The 27,719-nt window shown below is 48.3% G+C and overlaps 1 protein-coding gene across 2 annotated transcripts in view; it reads right to left on the bottom strand.

Moving 5' to 3' along the window:
• Window positions 1-260: 260 nt before the first annotated feature.
• The window catches only part of NSMF (NMDA receptor synaptonuclear signaling and neuronal migration factor), a 52,290-nt gene continuing 24,831 nt past the window's right edge, over window positions 261-27,719 (bottom strand). Inside the window, exons 5-15 of one of the 2 annotated variants that reach the window (XM_088459124.1) lie at window positions 26,952-27,020; window positions 23,019-23,071; window positions 20,100-20,189; window positions 19,308-19,432; window positions 18,021-18,104; window positions 15,229-15,262; window positions 14,329-14,399; window positions 6,958-7,037; window positions 5,864-5,966; window positions 3,917-3,992; window positions 261-641 (exon numbers count right to left, since the gene is read on the bottom strand). In XM_088459124.1, coding sequence (XP_088315250.1) covers window positions 544-641; window positions 3,917-3,992; window positions 5,864-5,966; window positions 6,958-7,037; window positions 14,329-14,399; window positions 15,229-15,262; window positions 18,021-18,104; window positions 19,308-19,432; window positions 20,100-20,189; window positions 23,019-23,071; window positions 26,952-27,020 — 883 coding nt within the window. In that variant the 3' untranslated portion in view covers window positions 261-543. The remainder of the gene's footprint in view (window positions 642-3,916; window positions 3,993-5,863; window positions 5,967-6,957; window positions 7,038-14,328; window positions 14,400-15,228; window positions 15,263-18,020; window positions 18,105-19,307; window positions 19,433-20,099; window positions 20,190-23,018; window positions 23,072-26,951; window positions 27,021-27,719) is intronic. The other variant, XM_088459125.1, reaches the window with a different exon arrangement.

The raw sequence follows: 27,719 nt of genomic DNA, 5'->3' as shown, positions 1-27,719 counted from the left end.
CGCCATATAATACCTCCAGTGTTACTACTTGAAATACGAGCTACGACGCTTCCGGAAGCGTTCAGTCTTTGCGTCCTCGATGTCCTTCGCCCTCTGTGCGGAATAGGAAATAAAAAGTCACCTGGATTTGCTACAATAAGTTCACTGTGGTTTTGAAGGCTAGTTGGGGTCCTTTGCTCGTTAGTGCATGAATTGTTCATATTATTTTCTTAATAAAACCTGAGCTTGAGTCATGGCGGGTCCTTTGGGACCCAGCGGTTTCTTGGTGAGTTTGTTTTGCCCTGAATTGGTGACGCTCAGTATGAAGACTTCTTGTTCTCTATGCTCTACACTCTATCTTCTGGCTCAGGCTTCTCCAGCCTTGCGCCAACTACGTCCCAAGGTAAACCACACGCGCGGAATCGCCAGTAGACTCCGCCTCTTCACCTTACGTTTTTCGATCCCCGGTTCTACGCTCTCCGTACCGGAAGATCCCAGTAGACACTTTATAGCCCGCTGGAGGTCGACACAAAAAAAGTACTCCTGACACGGTTTGCTGTAGTCTCATAAAATGTCATCGTAATCCAGCATCTTGGAGTGTTGACGAGTCTTCCAGAGGCGATATAATCGAAAGTCAAAATAGGCTTCAATCAATTGCTTTCCTGAAAGTAGAAAAGATAAGGTGGTCTTACTACGAGTGGCTGATGATCAGTGACTGGCTAACTTATTTTCTGTCATTCAATAATATTTATATTAAGGGCCTTACGTAATAGCCTGCAAGAGGCTGGCACAAGTGCGCTTCTGGCGAGATAGCTCATATTTCTTAAAGCGGCAATCATTTAGACGGCAACACCAGGTTGGCTTTGCCTTTTGAAATTATTGCGGCTTCAAAAATAGGGGGTAACTCGCTGTAATTACGTCGGTGCATGCACCTCGCAGGCTAGCACATAAGGCATTATGGCCCTCATTCAGAGCCGTACGCTCTGAGCAGAGCGCACGCTCTGAATGAGGGCCGGCCTCCATGAAATGGAGCGTCCTTCTGGACGCTCGTATAGCTGTGGATCACCACCCACAGGCTATACGAGCGTGCATTTTGATGGCCGCGATGGTCGAGACCATTGCGACCATCGAAATTGCGAGCCGGAGCCTGCGGTTGAGGTTTTCAACCGCAAGCTCCGGAGTGATTTTGGCTCTATCAGAGCCAAAATCACTCCCACTGACATCACTAGTGATGTCAGTGGGCCGGCTTCTGACGGGAGGCGTTCCCGTGGGAACGCCCCCGGCAGGGAGGCACGCCCCCGGCACGCCTACCAAAGGGGGCGTGCTGTCAATCAACATCGACAGCACGCCCCCTTTGATCAGACACAATGAGCGAAGGACTTTCCGTCGTGCGCATGCTCAGTCCGTAACATCGACCCACTTGCGAGCGGACAGCCGCTCGCGAGTGGGTCTGAATCAGGCCCTATATCTATTTTCTGGACTTTGCTTATTATAAGACACCATCAAGATCTCGAGGGGTGTTCACTAAAAAGGCAATTAGCGCTAGATTTGATTGGATGTCTCCGTAACACTATATTCGCTTTTCCTGCAACACTACTCTAGCTTAGTTCTCTGTAGCAAGAATTTTATATGTCATTACATGGCATAATGCGCCTCCTACAGGGAACGTGCGGTCAGGGTAGGCAGGGGAGGCCGAGCCTCCCCTCTCATACTCCAGAGATTTGATATAAAATGATTAGAATAATATAAAGAAGATATTTATAACTTATTCATCTTCTTTGTTTATTGTGATCATTTTTATAGTTAACACTCACCAGCTTTGTGGAGCTACCTGGGACTGCAGGGAGACGAGAGATTTGATAGCAACAGCTCAGCGTTGCTTCTGTATAGTTAGACACTGCTTGCAGAGCTGGGGGCGGGACCATACCACGGGCAGTAAGCTGCACAGAAAGAGACCTAATAGAGGCATGCCTCTGAGTATGGGGGAGAGTGCTTTGAGCACTGATGGATACCTTGGCTGTGTCATGTGACCAGGAAGTGCAGTGCAGTGTTTAGAGATCGGAACTCAGTCAGCAGCAGCAAGAGAAGACACAGTGATGTAGGTAGGAGAGCTTAGTGTAGTGAGGGGAGAGTTACAGTGAGTAGGGGGTGAGACAGGCTCCCAGCACTCAGACCCATCTCCATGTGTGCCTCCCCAGCCACTGACCTCACCACACATCACTGGCCTCCTAAGGGTATGTTTACTAAAGTGCAGGTTTTTAGAAGTGGAGATGTTGCCCATAGCAACCAATCAGATTCTAACTATTATCTTCTAGAAGGTGATAGATAAATGATAAGTAGATTCTGTTTGGTTACTATGGGCAACAACTCCACTTCTATAAACCCGCACTTTAGTAAATATACCCCCTAATCTAAGTGGTGAGAATAGTAGCAGAAGAATTCTGCGACCTACATATATTAACGTCGCCTGGGGCCTTTTGTACTGACCGAGGGAACTCTGAGTATCATCTACAGTAGTCATTATGTCATTTTGTAGACTAATATGAATGACGTTGGCAATCATTATATACAGGAGATAACACGTACAGTATTGTATATTAAACAGACATGCATGTAATAATACAATACTTCACAGACATACACATTTAGTAAAATAAATAATACATTATACAGGGAGAGATTGATCAAACCTTCTAACGAGGACAAGTGATGGTGCTGACCATAGGCCAAATCGGATTTAAGCAATCATTTATATTTCTAGCATTTGTATAATGTACTAGAGATAAATGGTAACTAGATTGGTTGCAATCAGTTACTTCTCCACTTGTCATCTTCAGAAGGATTGATAAATCTCCATCCTTAGCCTGGGAATAGTGTTTCCCAGTCCAAGAAAACACGTCTGTATCCATTAGTCTGCTCGTCTGTGCGTTTGACATGACATAAGTCCGGTGACGGAGCTCTGGGTGAAAAGTTAATAATTGCTGCTGAAGTTGCTACGATTTGGAATCATACCGCGTAACATTGAATCTGCCGAGAGAGTGACAAGTGTGGACTGCATGACTGATCCCAATTATTCCCAATTATCATCAAGTTGGTCCAATTACTGGAGGGGAAAATTAAACCATCGAACAGATGCTCTCTCCGACCTCCAAGATATTATATTCATCATGAGCTTCGGCCAGTGTCAGAATGGGGCATGAAGGGCACACCGAAGGGTGTGGCCAGCCAGCAGAGGGGGTGTGGCCAACCGTTAGAGAGAGAACATGCAAAGCACGGAGCCCCTTTATAAAGGAGGGGAAAGGGGTGAGCCAGAACTACCCACTGTGATTGGCAGGAGGGCTAATCTTGCTGTAGTTTCCGTAGAAACAAATCAAGCGCCCAAGTTCATCCATGACCCTGCCCCACCAAGTTACTGACCCCTAGAGGAGGGGGTGGGGCCCACCGGAGATTTCCCCTACACCCGTGGGCCAGTCCGACTCTGGATTCAGCTTACGCTCCCAGAGGCTGATTCTGAGTTGGGAGTAAAGAAAAAAAACAAGAAGTAACTTGGCACCTGGGTAAAACCATGCCGCGCTGCAGGGGGGCCGATTTAACATGTGCAGAGAGATTTAGATTTGAGAACAGCGTGTCTCCAAACTGACCTCTAAATTGCAATGTAAAAATAAAGCCGTCTAGTATTTGTGGGCTACATGCAAAAGCAGCCAGTATTTACCCTGCATGCAAAAAACGCACCCCTTGCATTGTAGCATGGATGGTTCCAGATACAAAGTTACTTGACCTTTTTGCTTTGCCCCCAACTCCGAATCAGGGCCCCAGTGAGGCATGAGGCATGTAATTGCTATGTCAGTCACTGTGGAGATGCTGTCATGGGAGGTACAGATAACTCTGCTATATGAACTGTCAAACGGGATTGTTGGACCTGGGTCGCAGAAATTACCTTGTGCCGAAAGCTCGAGAGGAGACTTAAACTCGATCCGGTATGGGCTCATAAGGTTCTTCAGATTCTGGAAAAGCTGCGAGGGGAGAAGATCACAGTTACAGGACGGCCGCTGACACGGCTACATAGAGATCCCATTACAGACAATCCGTCAGCCTCTCAATCGGTGGGGCTCCTCCTTTCCTGCTGCTAAGGGGCCTCTTTCTGAGTCACACGCAATAGGCCGATGTTATCAGTCTTCACATGCATCCCAATCACAATCTCCCTGCACACACCCCATATACAGTACTGTGCCTCACTCTCCCTGCACACATCCCATATACAGCACCGTGCCTCACTCCCCCTGCACACATCCCATATACACCACTGTGCCTCCCTGCACACATCTAATATACAGCACCGTGCCTCACTCTCCCTGCACACATCCCATATACACCACTGTGACTCCCTGCACACATCCCATATACAGCACTGTGCCTCACTCTCCCTGCACACCACTCTTCCTGCACACATCCCATATACAGCACCGTGCCTCACTCTCCCTGCACACATCCCATATACAGCACCGTGCCTCACTCTTCCTGCACACATCCCATATACAGCACCGTGCCTCACTCTCCCTGCACACATCTCATATACAGCACCATGCCTCACTCTCCCTGCACACATCCCATATACAGCACCGTGCCTCACTCTACCTGCACACATCCCATATACAGCACCGTGCCTCACTCTCCCTGCACACATCCCATCTACAGCACCGTGCCTCACTCTCCCTGCACACATCCCATATACAGCACTGTGCCTCACTCTCCCTGCACACATCCCATACACAGCACTGTGCCTCACTCTCCCTGCACACATCCCATATACAGCACCGTGCCTCACTCTCCCTGCACACATCCCATATACAGCACCGTGCCTCACTCTCCCTGCACACATCCCATATACAGCACCGTGCCTCACTCTACCTGCACACATCCCATCTACAGCACCGTGCCTCACTCTCCCTGCACACATCCCATATACAGCACCGTGCCTCACTCTCCCTGCACACATCCCATATACAGCACCGTGCCTCACTCTCCCTGCACACATCCCATATACAGCACCGTGCCTCACTCTCCCTGCACACATCCCATATACAGCACCGTGCCTCACTCTCCCTGCACACATCCCATATACAGCACCGTGCCTCACTCTCCCTGCACACATCCCATATACAGCACCGTGCCTCACTCTCCCTGCACACATCCCATATACAGCACCGTGCCTCACTCTCCCTGCACACATCCCATATACAGCACCGTGCCTCACTCTCCCTGCACACATCCCATATACAGCACCGTGCCTCACTCTCCCTGCACACATCCCATATACAGCACCGTGCCTCACTCTCCCTGCACACATCCCATATACAGCACCGTGCCTCACTCTCCCTGCACACATCTAATATACAGCACCGTGCCTCACTCTCCCTGCACACACCCCATATACAGCACCGTGCCTCACTCTCCCTGCACACATCCCATATACATCACTGTGCCTCACTCTCCCTGCACACATCCAATATACAGCACTGTGCCTCACTCTCCCTGCACACATCCCATCTACAGCACTGTGCCTCACTCTCCCTGCACACATCCCATCTACAGCACCGTGCCTCACTCTCCCAGCACACATCCCATCTACAGCACCGTGCCTCACTCTCCCTGCACACATCCCATCTACAGCACTGTGCCTCACTCTCCCTGCACACATCCCATACACAGCACCGTGCCTCACTCTCCCTGCACACATCCCATATACAGCATTGTGCCTCACTCTCCCTGCACACATCCCATATACAGCACTGTGCCTCACTCTCCCTGCACACATCCCATACACAGCACTGTGCCTCACTCTCCCTGCACACATCCCATATACAGCATTGTGCCTCTAATGTACCTTCTCTCCATTGGGGTTCCCCAGTACGTAGCACCCCATAATGTAGATCTTGTTGGGTTCTGGGTTAATTTTGCTCATTAACTTGCTCAGCCTCCGCCAGAACCTATAAAAGCAGAGATACATTATTGATATCAATCCTACAGAGGATAAAGGTTCTAACACGTCGTGCACATATAATTACATGGTAATAATAGTATGTTACTGTATAATCACTGAGCTGCATCTCTGCATTACATCAGCAGGCAGACTTATCACCATGAGTAAGTCATTCATTCATCCTTCAAACTCAGCTCTCTATTATTATTATTTTTACTTAGTTTAATTTAATTTATTGTTTTGTTTTTTTTGTTTTTTTAATTCGGACGATTTTACTAAAATTTAAATATTTTCCCATTTATTTAAGTAGGCATTGTTATTTCAATGGGAGCAGAAGGCACATTGAAATGCATTGCCCATTGAAATTAACGACAGCAAAGCAAGACAATACTACTGTGGAACTGCTCCAGCGTATGACAGGAAATGCTGGCATTTGCGGTTGCGCAAGTGCCAGCATGTCTAGGCAGTGATTGGATGCTGAAGGTTGCATAAACTTGTAATTACACAATAGCATTTCATCTTTTTTTGGGGAAAGATTTAAAAAAATAAATCAAAAACTATTTTACTTAGCAGCATGGTTGGCATCACTGAGGCCATAAGTTCAGTTATTGAAAAACACCCTATCTGTGTGGAGTTTGTATGTCACCTCAGTATTTGTGTGGGTTTCCTCTGGATGCTCCGGTTTACTTCCACATTCCAAAACATATAGGTAGGTTTATTGGCTTCTGACAATAAAAATTAACCCTAATCAGCAATGTATTATATAGGTTTTTCTACACCCCATTGAAATGCATAGTGCATTGCAATGAATGGGAAATCCCACCTATTTCACCTGAAGTGTAGATTTAAATGGCAATCTGCCTTTAGCAGATCAGGGGAATTGCAAATCACTGTGTAAATCACTAACAAAACACTCGTCAAAATACATTAAAAGTCACATAGCGAGGCCATCTCCCCGGCGGCAAGGTAATCGCTTGGTGCAAGAAAACACAACTTACTGAATGAGGTCCTCTTCTTTCTCCACTTTGGCAAATGTAGCGACTTTATTTTTTAAAAGGTAGAGGTACCCCGGTCCCCCCTGGAAAGAAAGAGAAGCTGACTTAGTAACACTGATGTTGCTGCTTCTTAGTGAATTGAAAGGCTTAATAATTAATTATACATATTAATGAATAAATAGGCTAATAATAATAATCCATCATTGTTTGTTTATTAACTCGCTTGTTTGCATAGTAGTGTTATGCAGTTTACATCCTATTTGTTTGCGCTATATCTGTATTTGTAATCTGTAAGACGCTGTGGACTCTTTGTGTCACCTAATAAATAAAGTTTATTATTATTATAATAATAATTAGCTACATTCTTTATGCTTCCGCCTATAAAATAGATGCCCTCACTATGTGTAGATGACTATAAGTAGATTAATTTACTACCCCTCACCATGTAATTACAATCACACAAACCCCAGTAGTCCCCATAATAGAATACGCCCATATGCTGTCAAAAAAATAAAAAAATAAAAACAACAACACTGGAACACATCCGCCCACATCAAGCCACGCCCACATCTGGAGAAGCTCCGACCAGTTTTGCCCAAACTCCGCCCACATTACCAAGAGGCCACACCCTTTAAAGGTCCACTATTACATGGCTCAGCACACCTCTGAGTGGTCTATTTACTAAGCAGTGTTAGGAGACAGAGTGAAAAGTGATTAGAGAGTGATAAGGTGCCAGCCAATCAGCTCCCCTGTCATCTCACAGGCTGTGTTTGAAAACTTGGGAGCTGAATGGCTGGTACCTTATCACTTTCTTATCACTTTTCACTCTGGGCCTGATTCAGAGCCGGACGCTATTTGCGCTCGCTCGTCCAGAAAAAGGGGCTGGCTATTTAAATTGACCGTTCGCTCTTTGCGGTCTGTTGACGCCTCTATGTCTGAACGAGCGAACAAAACATGCAGACGTTTTTTTGTAAAAAACGCCCCCTGGCCGCTCGCATCATACGTCATCTCCGCTATTTATTAGATTAATCGAGTACATCGAAAGGCGAATGAACTGCTCGCTATTCATGTGGTTGCATTTTCCTACCGCAATCATGCGAGCAGTTCTGGCTAAAAGACACCCAAGAGACGTGGTCGATGACGCTGCTTTGTTAATTATGCACACCCATTAAACGCACGTTTTGACCGTTTGGCACGCCTGCGTTCGGATCTCCACTCCCCGTTTTCAAGCACCTTCCCCTGTTACCACCCACAAACGCCTCATCCTGTCACTCAAATTAGCAGGCATTCGCTATTTTGCGAGCACACGATTTTCGGCCGCACTGACTGGTTCGCGCATGCGTACTAAATCCCATACACATGCGCAGATGTGCGAACATCGCTCGGAGCGAACGAGCGGCCGCTTACAAGCGGCTCTGAATCAGGCCCTCTGTCTCCTAACACTGCTTAGTAAAACAAGAGATATGGTAAGAACTTACCTTTGTTATCTCTGTTTCTACGAAGTCCATAGGGTCCACAGGGTTGACCTTGGGGATATAGCTGGATCAGGATCCATGGGCACCACACAGTTAAGCTTTTAGCTCCCAGGATGCACTTGGGTCCTCCTCTATACCCCGCCCCCGAGCCACAGGCACCTCAGTTGGTAAGCAGCCTAGGCCGGAGGAGAATATGGAACAGAGAGAAGGAAGACTGGAACACACAAGAAACCATACTCACAGAAAAAGGAGACGGAAATACCGGTGACCAGCAACACAGCCCATTAGAAGCCAGGTGCGTCAGGGCGGGCGCCCTGTGGACCCTATGGACTTCGTAGAAACAGAGATAACAAAGGTAAGTTCTTACCATATCTCTTGTTTTCTACTTCAGGGTCCATAGGGGGTCCACAGGGTTGACCTTGGGGATGTCCCAAAGCAGTTCAACTAAGGGCGGGGACGCTCCTGTGCAGAAAGGAGAATCCTGCGCCCGAAGGATGCATCCTGAGAGGCAAAGGTGTCAAACGCATAAAATCTTAGAAACGTTTGAACCGAAGACCAAGTGGCTGCCTTACACAGCTGAACAGCTGAGGCACCACGTTTAGCAGCCCAAGAAGGGCCCACAGAACGAGTGGAATGAGCCTTAACAGAGGGTGGAACAGGTAAATGCTCTCGTATCTAAGCCTCCCTAATAACAGAACAAAACCAACGGGCCAAAGTCTGGTTGTTGGCAGGCCAACCCCTCTTATGAAAACCAAAGAGGACAAACAAGGAGTCGGACTTTCGAGCAGAAGCAGTCCGATCAACATAAACTCTGAGAGCACGGACAATGTCCAACGAAGTCTCCCCTGCTGTAAGATCAGGGGACTGAAAGGCTGGGACCACCAGTTCCTGATTGATATGGAACTTAGAGACAACCTTAGGTAAACACTCAGGACGAGTGCGAAGCACTGCTCTGTCCTGGAGAAAATAATTAAGAAGGGGGGACTACATGAAAGTGCCCCCAACTCGGAAACCCTCCTTGCTGAAGCAATAGCCAGGAGAATCCTGAGAACACCCCGGAAAAAAAGTCTGTACGTCCGGTAACATAGCAATTCTACGTTGGTACCAAACCGATAAAGCAGACACGTGCACCTTCAGAGAGGAAAGGCGTAAACCTAAGTCCAAACCCGACTGAAGAAAAGCCAGAATCCTTGAAACTCTGAATACCTGAGGATCATAAGTTTCTGGACTCACACCACTGAAAGTACGTGTGCCACACTCTATGGTAAATCCTTGCAGAAGCAGGCTTGCGTGCCCTCAGCATGGTGGAAATAACGGAACTAGAAAAGCCCCGGGACCTTAAGACGGCCGTCTCAAGAGCCACGCCGTCAAAGACAGACGACCCAGATCTGGGTAAAGGTAGGGCCCCTGAGACAACAAGTCCTGCCGCTGAGGAGGAAGGTACGGAACGTCGATGGACAGACTCTGTAGGTTGGAGTACCACGGACGTCTTGGCCACGCTGGGGCCACCAGTACCAGAGTGCCTCCGTCCTGATAGAACTTGCGCAGGACCCAAGGCAGAAGGGATATCGGAGGAAACAGATATGCCAGCTGAAACGTCCATCTGACCTACAGAGCGTCCACCAGACTGGCGCCGTCGTCCCTTGTCCTTGACCTGTACACGGGCAACTTGTGACTGTGACGAGAGGCCATCAAGTCCATCTGCGGCAGTCCCTACTTGTCCATGAGTAGTTGGAATACCTCTGGATGAAGCGACCATTCCCCTGGATGCACGTCGTAACGGCTGAGAAAGTCTGCCTCCCAATTGAGGATTCCGGGAATGAAGACTGCAGAGATCGCTGGAAAGTGGCACTCCGCCCAGGTTAGGATGTGAGACACTTCTGCCATCGCAGCCCGGCTGCGAGTTCCTCCCTGGTGATTGATGTACGCCACCGTGGTGGCGTTGTCTGACTGCACTTGCACCGCCCTTCCGTGAAGAGTGGTGCCGGCCGACTGCAGAGCCCTGTACACGGCTCTTAGTTCCAGAACATTAATGGGGAGAGCCGCTTCCTCCGCTGTCCAACGACCCTGAAGTGACAAGGAGCCTGTCACCGCCCCCCAACCCCGAAGACTGGCATCTGTCGTGAGCCGAACCCAGTCCGGGATCCAAAAGGGGCGAACCTCGAGAAGGTGAGCTGTTTAAAGCCACCAATTCAGGGACTGTCGTACATCCGGAGATAGCACCAGGGTCTGTGACCGGATCCGGTGAGGCAACCCATTCCAGTTTGCTAGAATCAGCCTCTGCAGAGGCCTGGAGTGAAACTGGGCAAATTCCACCATGTCGAATGCCGACACCCTGGAACCCAGCACTCTCATTGCCGAGTGTACCGAAAGACTGGCACAATCCAGGCAACTGCGTATCCGCAACTGTAGGGAAGATACCTTTTCTGGAGTTAGAAAGATCCGCTGCTGATGAGAGTCTAGGAGGGCCCCCAGATGGACCCTCTGCTGAGATGGGATCAGGGATGACTTCCTCCAATTTATTAACCACCCGTGCATCTGCAGACAAGCCACCGTCAGTTGAAGATGTTGCAGCAGAACCTCCGGAGAGCTTGCCAGCAATAGGAGGTCGTCCAGATACGCTAACAACCGTACCCCCTGGTTCCGAAGGTGGGCAGCCATAACTGCCATCACCTTGGTGAACACCCTCGGCGCTGTGGAGAGCCCGGAGCTGGTAGTGACGGTGCAACAGAGCGAACCGCAGACACCTCTGATGTGACGTTGCTATCGGCACATGGAGGTAAGCGTCCTGGATATCCAGGGAGACCATGTAATCCCCTGGTTCCATAGCCAGAATTATGGAACACAAGGTTTCCATTCTGAACCTGGGAATCCTGAGAAACCTGTTCAAAGACTTTAAATTTAGAACGGGTCGATGGGAGCCATTGGGTTTCTGTACCAGAAACAGCAGAATAGTACCCCATCCCATGCTGAGATTGTGGAACAGGTACAATGACCCCTGCAGTCAGCAAGGAGTCTATAGCTTCCCTGATCAGCATAGCCTTGGCTATGTCCTGAGAAGGACTCGTGCAGAAAAACTAGTGAGGTGGTCTGCGCCGAAAAGACAGGGCGTACCCCTGGGAGACCACTTCTCGCACCCAGGCATCGGTGGTGGTATTGAACCAGCTCTGGGCAAAATGAAGAAGTCGGCCTCCCCTCTGGGATCCCCCAGAGGGAGGCCCGTCCCATCAGGCGGAAGGCTTATCTTCCTGTTTGGAAGAGGGACGCCTGGCACTCTAAGCTTGTTTCTTGGACCTAGCCAGTCTATCCACGATCCTATCCAAGTCTCGACCAAAAAGTAATTCCCCATTAAAAGGTAAGGCCTCCAGGCCCTTGTTTGAATCAGCGTCTGCTCTCCAGGACCTCAGCCATAAGGAGCGGCGGGCATGCACAGCCGCAGCCGACACCCTAGAGGTTAGCAGACTAGCGTCCAAGGAAGCTTCTCCAATATAAGAAGCCGCATCACTCATCTGTCCTAGTAATGCCCTCTGGACTTCCTGAGTATCCTCAGGAAAAGTGTCCCCTAAGGCATTGGCCCAACCCTAATGGCCTTAGCCACCAGGAAATGGCCCTGGACGGGCGAGCAATTGCTCCCGAGAGGGAATAAATAGACTTAAGGCAAGCCTCAACCTTTCTGTCCGTGGGATCCTTTAACGAGGAAACTGACGGTATTGGCAGCGTAGCACTCTTAATAAGGCGTGTGACATGGGAATCCACCGCCGGTGGAGCTACCCACTTCCTACAATGCGCCTCCGGGAATGGATAATTGGAAGCCAACCTCTTTTGAGGCACAAATCTCTTACTGGGTGTCTGCCAAGCCACCGCCATATGATCCGTTAATTGATCAGATAGGGGGAATACCGCCGAAGTCACCTTAGTTTTTTTTTTTGTTTTTTTTTAAACTAGGGAATTTCTACTTAGAATCAGGTGCCTCATCCTCTATCAGGAGAATGGCACGCACCCCCCTAACCAAAGCTCGTACATTAATAGACGACCGAGATTCCAACTCCTGAGCCGAGGTGTACGAATCGGAGTCGTCCTGGACATCACCCTCATCTGAGGACCCCTCAGTGTCCGAAATCTGCGCCGCATGAAACTTATGTGCACGCTTAGACGCCCCTGCAGACCTGTCATTGTGCAGCATCGACTGAAAAGTCGAAGATGCAGCTGCCAGACTCTGGACTGAACTGGAGAGCACGTCCACCCATGGTGGAGGAGCTGCCACATTGGTCTGGAAAGGCATCACAGACTGTTGTGTAGAAGGAGTGGCCTGAAAATAGATAGGCAATCCTGAATAAGGGTCCACAGTCTGTGACCCAGAGGAACTCTGCAATAATTGCGGGGTACACTGGTAATGGGAAATGGTAGGCTGGGACAGAGTCCTCGTAGGGGCAGCAGACGGAGCCGCAAGGCGGTCCGCCAGAGACACCAGCACCTGTGAAAACATAGCCCATGGTGGCTCCTGTGTCATAGGGGGTCTGGATTGACCAGGAGTCAACTGACACCGCTCACAAATGCCATCCAGAGATGCCTCTTCCCTATGTGATCCCGCAGAGCAGCGCCTGCAGGAAAACAACACTGGAGTCCCGGAGTGCTCAACTTCACCCTCAGACATAACCAAATATAATGTACAGACAAAATATATATGGCAATAGAGGAAAAAAGAACTGCACTTCCCTGTGTGCTGAACAACAGTCCTGAATATGGCACTGTGTAGCACACAACTGTATGTGACAGACCTCACAAATACTTGATTTATATATGTGAGGTTAGTAGAAAAGCCCCTCCTCCACACCTGTAGGGCTAAGGAAGAAGGAAAGAGATAGATATAAGCTGACAGTAATAAGAGAAAAATACAGACAGCAGCACTAGCAAAAGTCACATACCATGCAGGAAGATATACTCACTGCACCTTTACACTACACTCAACCGCCCAGATTCAGTGTCTGGGAGGGCTATAGTGCTGTGTACGCCGTCCTAACAGGGGAGAGGTACACAGGGGGACCGGTCCGCGTGCTCCCTGAGGGATCTGCGCTGCCACATGTAGAAAAAAATGGCCGCCAGAGACCTCAGAGGAGGAGTGGCCGAGTGAACTGCAGCTCAGGGACGCTAGACATGCAGGCTGAAAAGCGCGCTGAGCTGAGGAGCCGCTGAACAGGGAAGGCTTCCTCCCCTGGCTGGCCATTAACCCCAGGGATGCTGGCTTCCCGCTTGCCGGTTATCCCTGGTGGTCTAGTGGTCCCACGGGTTATGGGGGGGGGCCCGCCGCCACTGCCAGCAGCCTCCGGTCTGTCCCCAGGACCGGAGGCTAAAGGACTGCATTTAAGGTATTCCGCGCGCCGCTGCTAGCCAGCGACGCGCGGCTTACCTGAATCCCCGGCGACTCCGGCAGCAGTCCTGGGAGGTAGACAGAGTCCGGCTAGTACGGACTCTGTCCTCCCGCCGCGATCCCCAGATCAGTACTGACGTCGCGGCGCCAGTCGGGGATCAGAGCGGCAGCGTGGGCGTCTGTACAGACAGCCCTTCGCTGCCGTCTGTAGTAAAAAAAGAAACTAAAATAAATAAAATCTATTAGAAAATAAAAAGCTTCTGGGGGCTGCTCCTGCAGCCCCCCTGCGCGGTGACCGAGTCCGGCCGGGCACCAGCTTACACTGAGGTGCCTGTGGCTCGGGGGCGGGGTATAGAGAAGGACCCAAGTGCATCCTGGGAGCTAAAAGCTTAACTGTGTGGTGCCCATGGATCCTGATCCAGCTATATCCCCAAGGTCAACCCTGTGGACCCCCTATGGACCCTGAAGTAGAAATAGACCCTTTAATTGTTTATGTTCCAAAATATGGTTTGAACGTTGTGTGTCACCCACCTGGCAGTATATAAGCATCTCCCAGATCTTGCAGCCCTTCCAATATACATTCAGCTTCTTCTCAATTTCCTCTGCGGAGAGAAAAGGGACATTATATACATAGGTGACAGCTCCCTGATGGAAGATCGGTGACATAAACGTGACATCGAACAACGTCCCATATCTACACATCAGTCACACAGCGACGTTCCCTAGGAGCGTTTCGCAGGATAATCCGTTTTCCGCGAGGTCGGATTTTTCTCGGTGCCATAAATAGATGGTTTATTTTATAATGACATTAAGTAAATTAAATGTCACATTTGCTTCACATCAAATTATAGGGACGCTGCCAGATGACGTTGTAACAAACTGCAAAACGGAAGCCTAAATATTTCCAGCCTCACAGATGTCACCTCGCATTAATATCCTGCAGTACGCAGAGATGCCGTCCTTTAGCATTGCGGTTACAGCTCTTACAGTAAGACATATGGAATAAAAGCCCACTCGGTAAGGACCCATCACAGTGAATTAACATTTTATGTAATACTTGTTATTATATCTGCCTTATAGTCTGAGTCATTTAGAGGCATCTAAGGGGACTAGTGTGGTTTTCTGTATAAAACCGATCCAAAGGCCACAAGTAAATCAACTCAACTCCTTCCAGGTTGTAACTGATCGGTTGCTGCACGCCCTCCTGCAACTTTTTCTTACCATCTTCCATCAGTGCTCTTTAGCCATATCTATTTGTCCTGTACAGAGGGGTCTATTCCCTCGCCCAGAGATAAGACCCCGCTAGAAGCGCAAATGGTTGTACTGTGTTTAGTAAAAGTCGCGAGACGGCACGTACAAGCCAATAAGTTCAAGTCAAATGGAGGCGGAAACTCCAACCAATGATAGAAACAGTAGGAGCTGAACACCTACCCAAGATGTCATCAAATGCTGCGTGTTCATGGTCCTAGACAATGAAAGAGAATAATAGACATGAATAAGCTATAATACTAAAGCTGCACACACAACGATTTACTAAATGAACGATTTTAGTAAGCGATTTTCGTTCATTTTTTCAAGGGAAAAATGAACGAAAATCGTTTACTAAAATCGTTCATTTAATAAATGTAATGAACGATTTTTGCATATTCCCTTACTGAAAATCGTTGAGTTGGTCAGTCTGACTGAACTACAAACGTGAACGCGCATGAACGATAATCATTCATCGTTTTAACGATTCTGAACGATTTTTTTCAACGATTGAACGATAAACGATATCGTTAATCGTTCAAAAAAATTGTTGTGTGTGTATGCACCTTAAAGCTGCATACACACAACGATTTTGTTACCAACGATTTTCTGAACGATTTTCTGTCAGATTATCTGTCAGATTTTTTGAAGTGTAATGAACGATTTTTTTGAACTACAAACGATTTTTACATATTCCCTTAATGAAAATCGTTCAGTTGACAAGTCTGACTGGACTACAAACTACAAACGTGAACGCGCATGAACGATAATCGTTCATCGTTTGACTCAGAAAGTGAACGATTTTTTTTTCAAACGATTATCGTTAAACGATATCGTTTAACGATAATCGTTCAAAAAAATCGTTGTGTGTGTTTGCAGCTTAAGGGGTACATTTACTAAAGTGAGAGTTTTTAGAAGTGAGTTTTAAAAGTGATGTTGCCCATAGCAACCAAGCAGATTCTAGCTATTATCTTCTAGAAGGTGCTAGTTAAATGTTAAGCAGAATCTGATTGGTTGCTATGGGCAACATCACTTTTGAAACTCACTTCTAAAGACTCTCACTTTAATAAATGTACCCCTAATAGTCAGTGTATACACAATTCCCTGGATATGCGGTCTAATTACACTTGGCCATCTGTAGAAACAAAAGACAGCCAGCATTTAATGGAACATATAGCTCCAAAATATTATTTAATATGTTCTACTATCACTATTCAATGCTGTTTGGGTTAGGGCTGGCTTATATTAAGACAGGGAGGACTACAGACTGTGACCCGCGAGCCGGGCGATGCCATGTTAATGTTTTTGCAGGGGAACCACATCCTCGCTGCGTGCTCTGGATATTCAGGTGCACATACTGTATCTGAACAACTGAGAGACAACCGCACTAGTAGAGCATAGTGTAGCACAGGGGTAGGAAACCCGTGGCACTCCATCGGCTGTGGAACTACAAATCCCAGCATGCCCTGCAACAGGTTTAGCATGCACCAACAACAGAACTGTGAGAGGGCATGCTGGGATGTGTAGTTCCACCGCAGCTAGAGTGCCACAGGTTGCCTACCGCTGGCATAGTATAAAGGCCGTGCTGGGTTTAATGACATCTCCGTGGCACAGACGGCTATCCTATTTTACTTCTGATAACCACACAGGCACTGGCGCAAATTGAATATGTGCCCATATGTGTGGCGTGTGATGCGCGAATTCGCACTGTGCATGTTCAAAAAAACAGTGCTATGCTGAGTCGTGCGCAGTTTGGGCGCAAATTTACTTTTCAGTAATTTACTCCTATTTTACGCCTAACAGCCCCAGAGTGAGGAAGGAAATAGGCAGTAACTAAATACAATGACTTTGGGCGACGCGTGGATAGATCCTTCTTAATGCACACTGGGCCTGATTCAGACCCAGTCGCAAGCGCCGAGCATTCGCAACCGGGTCGATGGTGGCCCAGAGCGCATGCGCACAACGGAGCCGGCTCCGTCGTGCGCATGCGCGAGACCCGGATAGCGACGGGCACTCCGTCGCTCCGTGTCTCGCACCAAAGGGGGCGTGCTGTCGATGTTGAGTGACAGCTCGCCCCCGGGGGCCGGGGGGTGGCTGCCCAAACGGAGGCGTTCCCATGAGAACGCCTACCGTTTGAGGCCGGCCCCACTGACATCACAAGTGATGTCAGTGGAGAGATTCCGGCTCTGTTAGAGCCGAAATCTCCCTGGGACTTGCGGCAACTAGACCCTACCTCAAGGGTCTCGTCGCAAGCCCATTGGTCGCGATGGTCTTGACCATCGCGACCATCATCATGGCCGCTCGCTATAGCTGTGGGTGGTCACCCACAGCTATGCGAGCAGACAGGAGGCCGTTCCAAAAAAAAATAAAAGACCGGCCCTGATTCAGAGCGAGCGCTGTCAGAGCAAACGGCTCTGAATCTTTACCACTGTACTAAGCTACCCTTTCCCTGTACAAAACTGCGGTACTCCCATATCTGAGAGACGCTGAGTGGTTGTGGTTTGGAATAGACCAGTGGTTCTCAAACTCGGTCCTCAGGACCCCACACAGGTCACGTTTTCCAGGTCACCGCGCAGGTGCACAGGTGTACTCATTACTCACTGACACATTTTAAAAGATCCACAGGTGGAGATGATTATTTCACCTGTGATTCTGTGAGGAGACCTGGAAAACATGCACTTTGGGGTCCTAACGACCTAGTTTGAGAACCTGTGGAATCGACAATCATTCTACCAGGTTCAGAACACTGTGGCCACCGGGGGGCGCTGTCACATTGGAGTATAATGAGCGTGATTTCACAGGAAGACGCTTGTCACCACTGGGGATGGAGGGAGCTGGACCTCTTTGGCCGTAACTTGTGTCAGCTGTACACCGCATGGAGGGGATTGGCTCACGTTTCTACGGAATGTTCTGTGATGCCGATTATATAGCAATGTGCAGCATATACAAACATGAGATCCTATAACACGTCTTACATAGAGAATGGGGATGATGGAAGGGTCATCTCTCCGGATTATGGTCGGGATATAGTCTGCTTTGGGAACTTTGGATGAAATTAGCTGTAGGTGAGAAAAGAATAATTAGTGATCTTAGGGGTCATTCAGACCCGCTCGCGAGTGCAGGACGCTCGCAAGCGGGTCGATGTTCCCCCACTGCGCATGCGCGAGATCCGGCGAGCGACGGGCTCTCCATCGCTCCGGGTCTCGCACCAAAGGGGGCGTGCTGTCGATATTGAATGACAGCACGCCCCCTTTGGTGGGCGTGCCGGGGGCGTGGCTGCCAGACGGAGGCGTTCCCATGGGAACGCCTACCATCTGAAGCCGGCCCCACTGACATGATGTCAGTGGGAGTGATTTTGGTTCTGATAGAGCCAAAATCACTCCAGGGCTTGCGGCAGCGAGACCCTACCGCAGGGTCTCCGTCGCAAGCCCGATGGTCGCGATGGTCAAGACCATTGCGACCATCATCATGGCCGCTCGCATATGCTGTGGGTGGTCACCCACAGCTATGCGAGCGGCCAGGAGGCCGCTCCATTTTCATGGAGGAGGGCACTGATTCAGAGCGAGCGCTCTGGTCAGAGCGTTCGGCTCTGAATCAGGCCCTTAATCTGAATATCCCATTATCCCACATACGCTGCTGGTTTTTCTGCAACACTTTTTGTGTTGTGGACGTCACCATATTGGGGGCGTGGCTACGCCTCCCTGGCTGGACTGGGACACCATAATTGCCTTGTGCTTTGTACAAACCCCTCCTCTCAGCGCCCCTACACTTCAATACTACATGGCGATAGTGCTAGCTGCTTACTGCCACCCCCCACAGCAATAGAAGACCACCTATCACCTGTCGTCTGTGATAAATAGGACAACCAGGGGCAGAACTATGGGAGACAATGGAGGTGCCTGCCGCCAAATACATGGCACCCCCTTCCCGGCACCTGAGTAGCTACCATAGTGGAGAGCTCCATGTCAGACCATCAGCTGCTGCCTTCGTCTATCTATAGCCTGTCTGCATGCAAAGTGCTACGTTACAGTGTCAGGCGCAGTGACAGGGGGGCGGGGGAGCAAATTATAACTTGCCTCCAGGCATCTGGGATGAACTTATGCCACTGAGGACAACTGCTTGTATGTAACGAATAGCGGCTTCTACGTCTTTTGCACCTCCTTAATAACTGTTTGTACAAAGCCGACAAGTACCCCCAGCCAGGTCCCAGGCCACGGGGGGTCACAAATTAATCACAATTACAGCTGTTGTGCACTTCTTACCATTATCTTGGGTGGAATAAAATCTTCCCCTTCACAGGACAAGAGCTCAATCTCCCTCTCAGCCTCCCAGTTCAGCCCCTCGCAGTCTTCATCTAGAGCTGTGCAGGACGTCTGCAAATCATGGCCTGAGAGATAAGCAAAGCTGGTTAGGCGGAGGCTGGGCCTCCCCTCAGGGTAATGCTGAGCCTGACACAATACGTCGCTTCCTACAACTGTAAGGCAAATGTTATTTACCCTGTACATGGATAGCGGCACAGGAAAATGTACAAGGCGATTACTATATTATGTCTGGTCACATGGTACACAAACAATACGCTCATCTCTATATGTACACATGGCAGGTCCACATGGGAGACACTGGCTACAATAAAATGGCCTCTTCTCGAGTTCAGTGCACCTAGCCTAAGATTGATGGTCTAACCATCTGTCAAATAAAGTGTATAAATTGCATAGGCAACCCTTCGGTAATATGGGGCTCAGATTTAGTACATTGGGAAAATACTTAAACCCCCAGATGTTTTTTTTATTGGGATCAACCTCTCTCCATCTCCCAGGCTGCCATAAGTGCCACATTCTCATACCTGGCACCACTGCAGTCCCCAAAACACTTCCCCCCCCCCCCCCCACCTCTAGGATATGTAATTACTCTACAGGTCTTGTCGCCTTGGAGAAGATTTAATGAACAGTGAAGAATAGGTGACAGGTAGTTAGGCCTGTCCCTGGGGTCCATATAACCGTAGCCTCAGGCAAGTTCCCAGCACTGGTAAAATTCCTAAACACCCAAATTCTTACTTTCTCTGGAATCATGGATGGAATCGGCTTTGACTGGGGTGGGATCGCTCCAGGACCGGCTGAAGCTTCTTTCTCTGCGGTCAGCAAATGCTACGAATATATAAATATAAGACACTGGTTGATCCCCTTGGTGATAATTAGTCAGGAGCACAGAAGCCAGACAGATAGATATACAGACAAATAGATATACAGTGTGTTATTATAGTGTTCTCCATACCCACACACAACCCTGAAGCAATGAGATTGCAGCCTCTACCCTAACTGGCATCTAACAACACAGATAACGCACTTGGTTGCGTTATCTGTGTTGTTAGATGCCAGTTATGACTGTGTATGATTGGCACATTAGCCTGGGCACCAGATACAGTATGGCTGTGTGTATTAGACTGGGCACCAGATACAGTATGGCTCTGAATATTAGACTGGGCACCAGATACAGTATGGCTGTGCGTATTACACTTGGCACCAATTACAGTATGGCTGTGAATATTAGACTGGGCACCAGATACAGAATGGCTGTGTACATTAGACTGGGCACCAGATACAGTATGGCTGTGTGTATTAGACTGGGCACCAGATACAGTATGGCTGTGAATATTAGACTGGGCACCAGATACAGTATGGCTGTGTACATTAGACTGGGCACCAGATACAGTATGGCTGTGTACATTAGACTGGGCACCAGATACAGTATGGCTGTGTGTATTAGACTGGGCACCAGATACAGTATGGCTGGGAATATTAGACTGGGCACCAGATACAGTATCATTGGCACATTAGACTGGGCGCCAGATACAGTATGGCTGTGTGTATTAGACTGGGCACCAGATACAGTATGGCTGTGTATTAGACTGGGCACCAGATACAGTATGGCTGTGTGTATTAGACTGGGCGCCAGATACAGTATGGCTGTGTACATTAGACTGGGCACCAGATACAGTATGGCTGTGTACATTAGACTGGGCACCAGATACAGTATGGCTGTGAATATTAGACTGGGCACCAGATACAGTATGGCTGTGTGTATTAGACTGGGCACCAGATACAGTATGGCTGTGTACATTAGACTGGGCACCAGATACAGTATGGCTGTGAATATTAGACTGGGCACCAGATACAGTATCATTGGCACATTAGACTGGGCGCCAGATACAGTATGGCTGTGTGTATTAGACTGGGCACCAGATACAGTATGGCTGTGAATATTAGACTGGGCACCAGATACAGTATCATTGGCACATTAGACTGGGCGCCAGATACAGTATGGCTGTGTGTATTAGACTGGGCGCCAGATACAGTATGGCTGTGTAAATTAGACTGGGCACCAGATACAGTATGGCTGTGTACATTAGACTGGGCACCAGATACAGTATGGCTGTGAATATTAGACTGGGCACCAGATACAGTATGGCTGTGCGTATTACACTGGGCACCAGATACAGTATGGCTGTGTATTAGACTGGGCACCAGATACAGTATGGCTGTGTACATTAGACTGGGCACCAGATACAGTATGGCTGTGTACATTAGACTGGGCATCAGATACAGTATGGCTGTGAATATTAGACTGGGCACCAGATACAGTATGGCTGTGAATATTAGACTGGGCACCAGATACAGTATGGCTGTGCGTATTGTGTATTAGACTGGGCACCAGATACAGTATGGCTGTGTATTAGACTGGGCACCAGATACAGAATGGCTGTGTACATTAGACTGGGCACCAGATACAGTATGGCTGTGTATTAGACTGGGCACCAGATACAGTATGGCTGTGCGTATTGTGTATTAGACTGGGCACCAGATACAGTATGGCTGTGTATTAGACTGGGCACCAGATACAGAATGGCTGTGTACATTAGACTGGGCACCAGATACAGTATGGCTGTGTGTATTAGACTGGGCACCAGATACAGTATGGCTGTGTACATTAGACTGGGCACCAGATACAGTATGGCTGTGTACATTACACTGGGCACCAGATACAGTATGGCTGTGTATTAGACTGGGCACCAGATACAGTATGGCTGTGTACATTAGACTGGGCATCAGCTACAGTATGGCTGTGTGTATTAGACTGGGCATCAGATACAGTATGGCTGTGTATATTAGACTGGGCACCAGATACAGTATGGCTGTGAATATTAGACTGGGCACCAGATACAGTATGGCTGTGTATTAGACTGGGCACCAGATACAGTATGGCTGTGTATTAGACTGGGCACCAGATACAGTATGGCTGTGCGTATTGTGTATTAGACTGGGCACCAGATACAGTATGGCTGTGTATTAGACTGGGCACCAGATACAGAATGGCTGTGTACATTAGACTGGGCACCAGATACAGTATGGCTGTGTATTAGACTGGGCACCAGATACAGTATGGCTGTGTATTAGACTGGGCACCAGATACAGTATGGCTGTGCGTATTGTGTATTAGACTGGGCACCAGATACAGTATGGCTGTGTATTAGACTGGGCACCAGATACAGAATGGCTGTGTACATTAGACTGGGCACCAGATACAGTATGGCTGTGTCTATTAGACTGGGCACCAGATGCCCAGTCTGACATACAGCCCATATCTGGTGCCCAGTCTGACATACAGCCCATATCTGGTGCCCGGCCTAACATACAGACCCACAATGCCCAGCCAGCAGCACTGTAAGTGATCTAAGGTGGAAAAGAGCGCGGCTAGTGACCCCCATTGGCATCTGCGACTTAAACCATTTTGGCATTGGGTGTTTCTTCCCTAAGAATTGCAGAAAAGCTCTTGCCCTCCGCTGACGGCGTGAATACATATTAGCAAACAGAACCCTACAGCCCAGCACACTTAGGGATTCCTATCTGAGTCTCTCTAAGTACAGATACAGACACATCTGAGGACAGCGATAATCAGCATTCAGACATGGCTCTTACTCTGAGCTTTCATCCTCCGGCTGCCGACCATCCGTAAATGTTTGCGGAAATTCCTGCGGGCAGAGACCAGAGCAAGACGTGAGCGAGATGGACAATCAGAGCGTATGTAGAAACTATTACATGTAAGATGTCTCCAGCCTCCAGGATATGATTAAAGGCTGAAATTAAACTGGGCAGCTCAGTAACCACCAGCGTGGACCATAAACCGCCAGTTCCTGCAATACCAAGGCCAGTGGTTTATGCCATGTCTTTTCTGTCCCGCTGTGTGATGCCAATGTGTGTAGGATATGGCGCAGAGGCTGGCATTCATGTCTCCTAGTGCCAATACGGACCCTGGGCACTATCTGCATCCTCCAATTCTCTACATGGATATAATTTACTGAGCTGCCAAGTTTAGGTTTGTATATAACTTTGTTGTGAGTGGTATATATATATATATATATGTGTGTGTGCGCTTATGTTACACTAAACACAATAAAATTATATCTCCATTCCAAATGCTTAAAGAAAACAAACAAAAAAAAGTACTGAGCTTATAAACATGGACAGTTCCCGCGCTGCATAATGGGTCTGATTAAGACGCAAGTGCGACCCCCATTGCGTGCTTGGGAATAAGCGCGTATGCACCGGCCCTACCCTTGATGCCTTCCATCCAGCTGCAAGTGCAGATGCAGCGGAGATGTGAACGGTCCCGAATTCGCCTGTAGCAGCAGCTCAAAAGCTGCATATGCTCAGCTCCGACGCATGCACAGCGCAAATAATCGCTAGATCCGGCCGCAAAACAGCTTTGTGCGCAGAGCTGAATCAGACCCAGTGACTGCTGGCTTGTCACACATTCATTTGAGCGTCTGACTGATACAGCAGGGGGTCTGCAACGTCCAGCACTCCAGTTGCTGTGGAACTACACATCCCAGCTAGCCCTGCCAGTTTTAGCATGCCCTAACAGCAAAACCTGCGAAAGGGCATGCTGGGATGTGTAGTTCTGTGGCAGAGAAACAGGCTGTGATTAGTCATTCATAATAGTTACTTGTCAGATTTAAAGCTCCCAATAAGTTTTGGTCTGGATGTGTCCTGTGCGACTCATGAATGATAATACAAAGTCATACAGCTGAGAACCTGTGGAAACTTGCATTGTTTACTCTGGAGCAGGATATAGGGTCGCAGCTTGTCAGGTATTTGAATGAGTGCAACTACAAGTCTCAGCATGCCCTACCCACCAACCCTGTCTTTTTCTAAAGTTTTTGAGCTGCATAGGGGAGAGGAACAGAACACTAAAAAGTTTATATTCTAAGCCTTGGAGAGAGATAATATGGACGGACATAAAGGACCAACCAATCAGCTCCTAATTGTCAGATTACAGGCTGTGTTTGAAAAATGACAGCTAGGAGCTGATTGGTTGGTACTTTATCTCTCTCCACTTGATCTCTTTCCAAGGCTTAGCACATCAACCCCTGTGTTTGAAAAATGACAGTTAGGAGCTGATTGGTTGGTACTTTATCACCGTCCACTTTATCTCTCTACAAGGCTTAGTACACAGGGGTTAATATATCACTTTTGTCTGTGTAAATGGTAAATAGAAGACATGTCGTCGCTTTGCGGAGGATGTGTCGCTACGTTGCTGGCATGTTGAAGCCTCCGATGCGTTGACACATGGCAGCTCCCTGATTAGGGGGCCCCTGCGCCGTGGGTGTCGGCAATGGTTACATTTACTATTTATTATCCTCCAGAAAGCAGCAGGGAGATTTTCCACTTCAACGCCCCCTTTGATAACTGTGACAAGAAGACGAACTCGTTCCGCAATGCGAGCTCGCTTGATGAGTTTCCCTTTGTATTGGAATCTGTTCTGGAGCCGTTAATGGGGAATTATAGGGAAACTATTAATAAGACAAAAGGTTTTATTATGTAGAATAGAGTGAAATATAATTAAACATTTATGATGTTTTTATATAAATGGCACATTGCTATTAATGTATTGTTTTCTACCACCATATACCACCACTAAATGGGCAATTAAGGCGACTATCGCTGATTAATATATATCAAATGTTAAATAACAGCGACCTGTGATGTAGGGGAGCGTCTGCAGTCTTTGTGGGTTTGTGCAGGGTTTCCCAAACTCAGTCCTCAAGGCACCATAACAGTCCAGGTTTTAAGGATATCCATGGTTGCACACAGAAGGTATAATCAAACTAATACCCCTTTTACACCAGAGCTAAAACCCGGGTAATTGCAGAGTTCACCCGGGTAGCTCCTTGGTGTAAAAGGAAAAGGGTTGGATTGCTGGGTCGAGTGACCCGGCAATCCAACCCAGGTAACTTGCAGGGTTTAACACGGAATAACCCGTGAAACCCTGCAGTATGAACGGCACGCTGACGTCATCTCCAGGCATCCACTTCAACGCCAGAGAAGCCAGGTCAATGCAGACCCGGCTCCATTGTGAACAGCGCCAACTCAGGAATATCCTGGGTTGGCGCTGGGGGAAATTCCGGGTCTGATCCGGGTTGAAACTCTGTTCCAACTCCGGGTCAGACCCGGAATTTTGGTGTAAAAGTGGTATAACTGAGGAACTAATTAAGTCACCTATGCTTAAGGATGAGATATCCTTAAAAGCTGGACTGCTAGGGTGCCTTGAGGACCGAGTTTGATAATCATGGAGTTATTGCACAGGTTCTCAAACTCGGTCCTCAGGACCCCACACAGTGCATGTTTTCCAGGTCTCTTTGCAGAATCAAAAGTTAAATAATTATAATCACATGTGGATCTTTAAAAATGTGTCAGTGAGTAATGAATACACCTGTGCACCTGCTGGGTGACCTGGGAAACGTGACCTCTGTGTGGGGTCCTGAGGACTGAGTTTGAGAACCAATGAGTTATTGGATTCCTCCATCAGGACTGTGAAGTCACGTCAGTTTAACTGACTGAAATTTCAACTTTTTGTCCTGGATCCGATCCCATTAGGACGTGGGATGTGGTACAGCTGCCTGTAATGAAGTGAGGAGATAATATTACTCTTTAACAGAGCTGGAGGGGGACTAAGCGAGTAACATAAAAAAAATATTATTTATATGTAAAAAAAACCCCTAATTTGTGGCCCTTTAAACCCGCTAATCTCTAGACCGGCCCCCACAATGCGTTGTTACTTTAGCCGAGCGCTGTTTTGCGTGGAACATGTGCATTGCTGTATATTCCCATTGTCTGGCAATAACTTGTTATCCCTCCGTATAGTTTAGTGCAGTGTGTCTCAATTCCAGTCCTCACACGCCCCCCACAGATTATGTTTTCAGGATGTCTGTGGAAACAGGTAGGATAAGCATTGAGTCAGCCAAGTAGATTAAAGCTGGGCATCCACTATACAATTTTCTGTCAGATATCTGTCCAATCTGGCTGGTTGGAATGAAAACCTGGTAATATATGGGAGCAAATGACAGTCGTCCATTTGCTCACAAACACTGGAAAATAACCAAAAATGGTTGTTCAGACAAATTGGTTAAAACACACAAATTTAACCAATTTGAACAAATTTTTTTTGCCCTTTTTTTCAGTGTTTAAAACCATATGATCGACTGTCATTTGCTCCCATACATTACCAGGTTTTCATTCCAACCAGCCAGCTTGGACAGATATCTGACAGAAAATTGTTTAGTGGACGCCCAGCTTAAGTCACCTGTGCATGATTAAAAAAATCCTGAAAACCTGAGCTGCAGAGGGTGTGTGCAAACTGGAGTTAAGAAACACAATTTCAATGAATCTTTTCTCTTGCAAGGAGCATAAACCCCAGTGACTGAAAATGCTGTCAAGAGTCCACAGTCCTTCTCATACATGAATAATCCAGCTACGGCACGTTCCCGGTCTATCCTCGCCCATGCACCAGAGAAGGGGCTGTTTGCACAGACCTCCGGCGTTTCCGCACTGCAAACCAGGAGATCACCCTACCTCTGTATGACAGCTGCAGAGTCATTCTCTCGCTTTCGCCTCTTCCTCTCGGCATAGCCTCGGAAGGCCCTGAGAAACCAGCGGGTGTCATTAACTGACCCATCACACAGGGACAAAGCCAAAACGCAGCGGCACACCACATCCGTGCGAGGGACACACACCATGAATAGACAGGACAGGCCGATGCTTCTGACCACACACAGGTGGGGGAATGAGTACAACACAGATCAGGAATCACAGCCAGACCAAAAATCCGAGGGGGGTGAGTAGCCATAGAGAGTCCGACACTGAGGTGACGGAATAATGTGCAATGTGACCGCCATGTGGGCCTGATTCAGATGTGGGCGTAATGCCTATATGTGCGCAGTTATTTACGCGGTCGCACTGTGCATGCGCCAAGTTATCTGTGCGATGAGGATTCCTTTGCAAAGTTACTGACATTCAGGGATCGTTCGGGGGCGGTTACGGGGAGTGGCAGCAAAGGCGCAGGCGAGTCGCATCCGTGTTTGTGGGAGTGTCCCGGCATACTACTGCGATCCCGTACGCAGAAAACTTGGTGCCAGTGTCTCAGTTCTTGCAGCCATTCTGCGCGACCACAAGGTTACTCAGACGGTCGATTATCGAAGAATCTGCGCCCGCCGCTGCGTGTTTGTACGCACGTGCTGGGATGTGCGAGGCCGCCAGTGGGCGTCTCTGTACATTCCCATCCGGCTGCAGCATTAGCGTATTTTTGCCCAGCAGCTCCGTAGGGGATCGCAGTTGCGAATG

This window comes from Taudactylus pleione, unplaced genomic scaffold (assembly GCF_031769625.1).
Source record: "Taudactylus pleione unplaced genomic scaffold, aTauple2 ptg000897l, whole genome shotgun sequence".
Taxonomy (NCBI): Eukaryota; Metazoa; Chordata; class Amphibia; order Anura; family Myobatrachidae; genus Taudactylus; species Taudactylus pleione.
The sequence above is the reverse complement of the archived record's forward strand: the minus strand, read 5'-3'. Positions and strand labels throughout refer to the sequence as shown.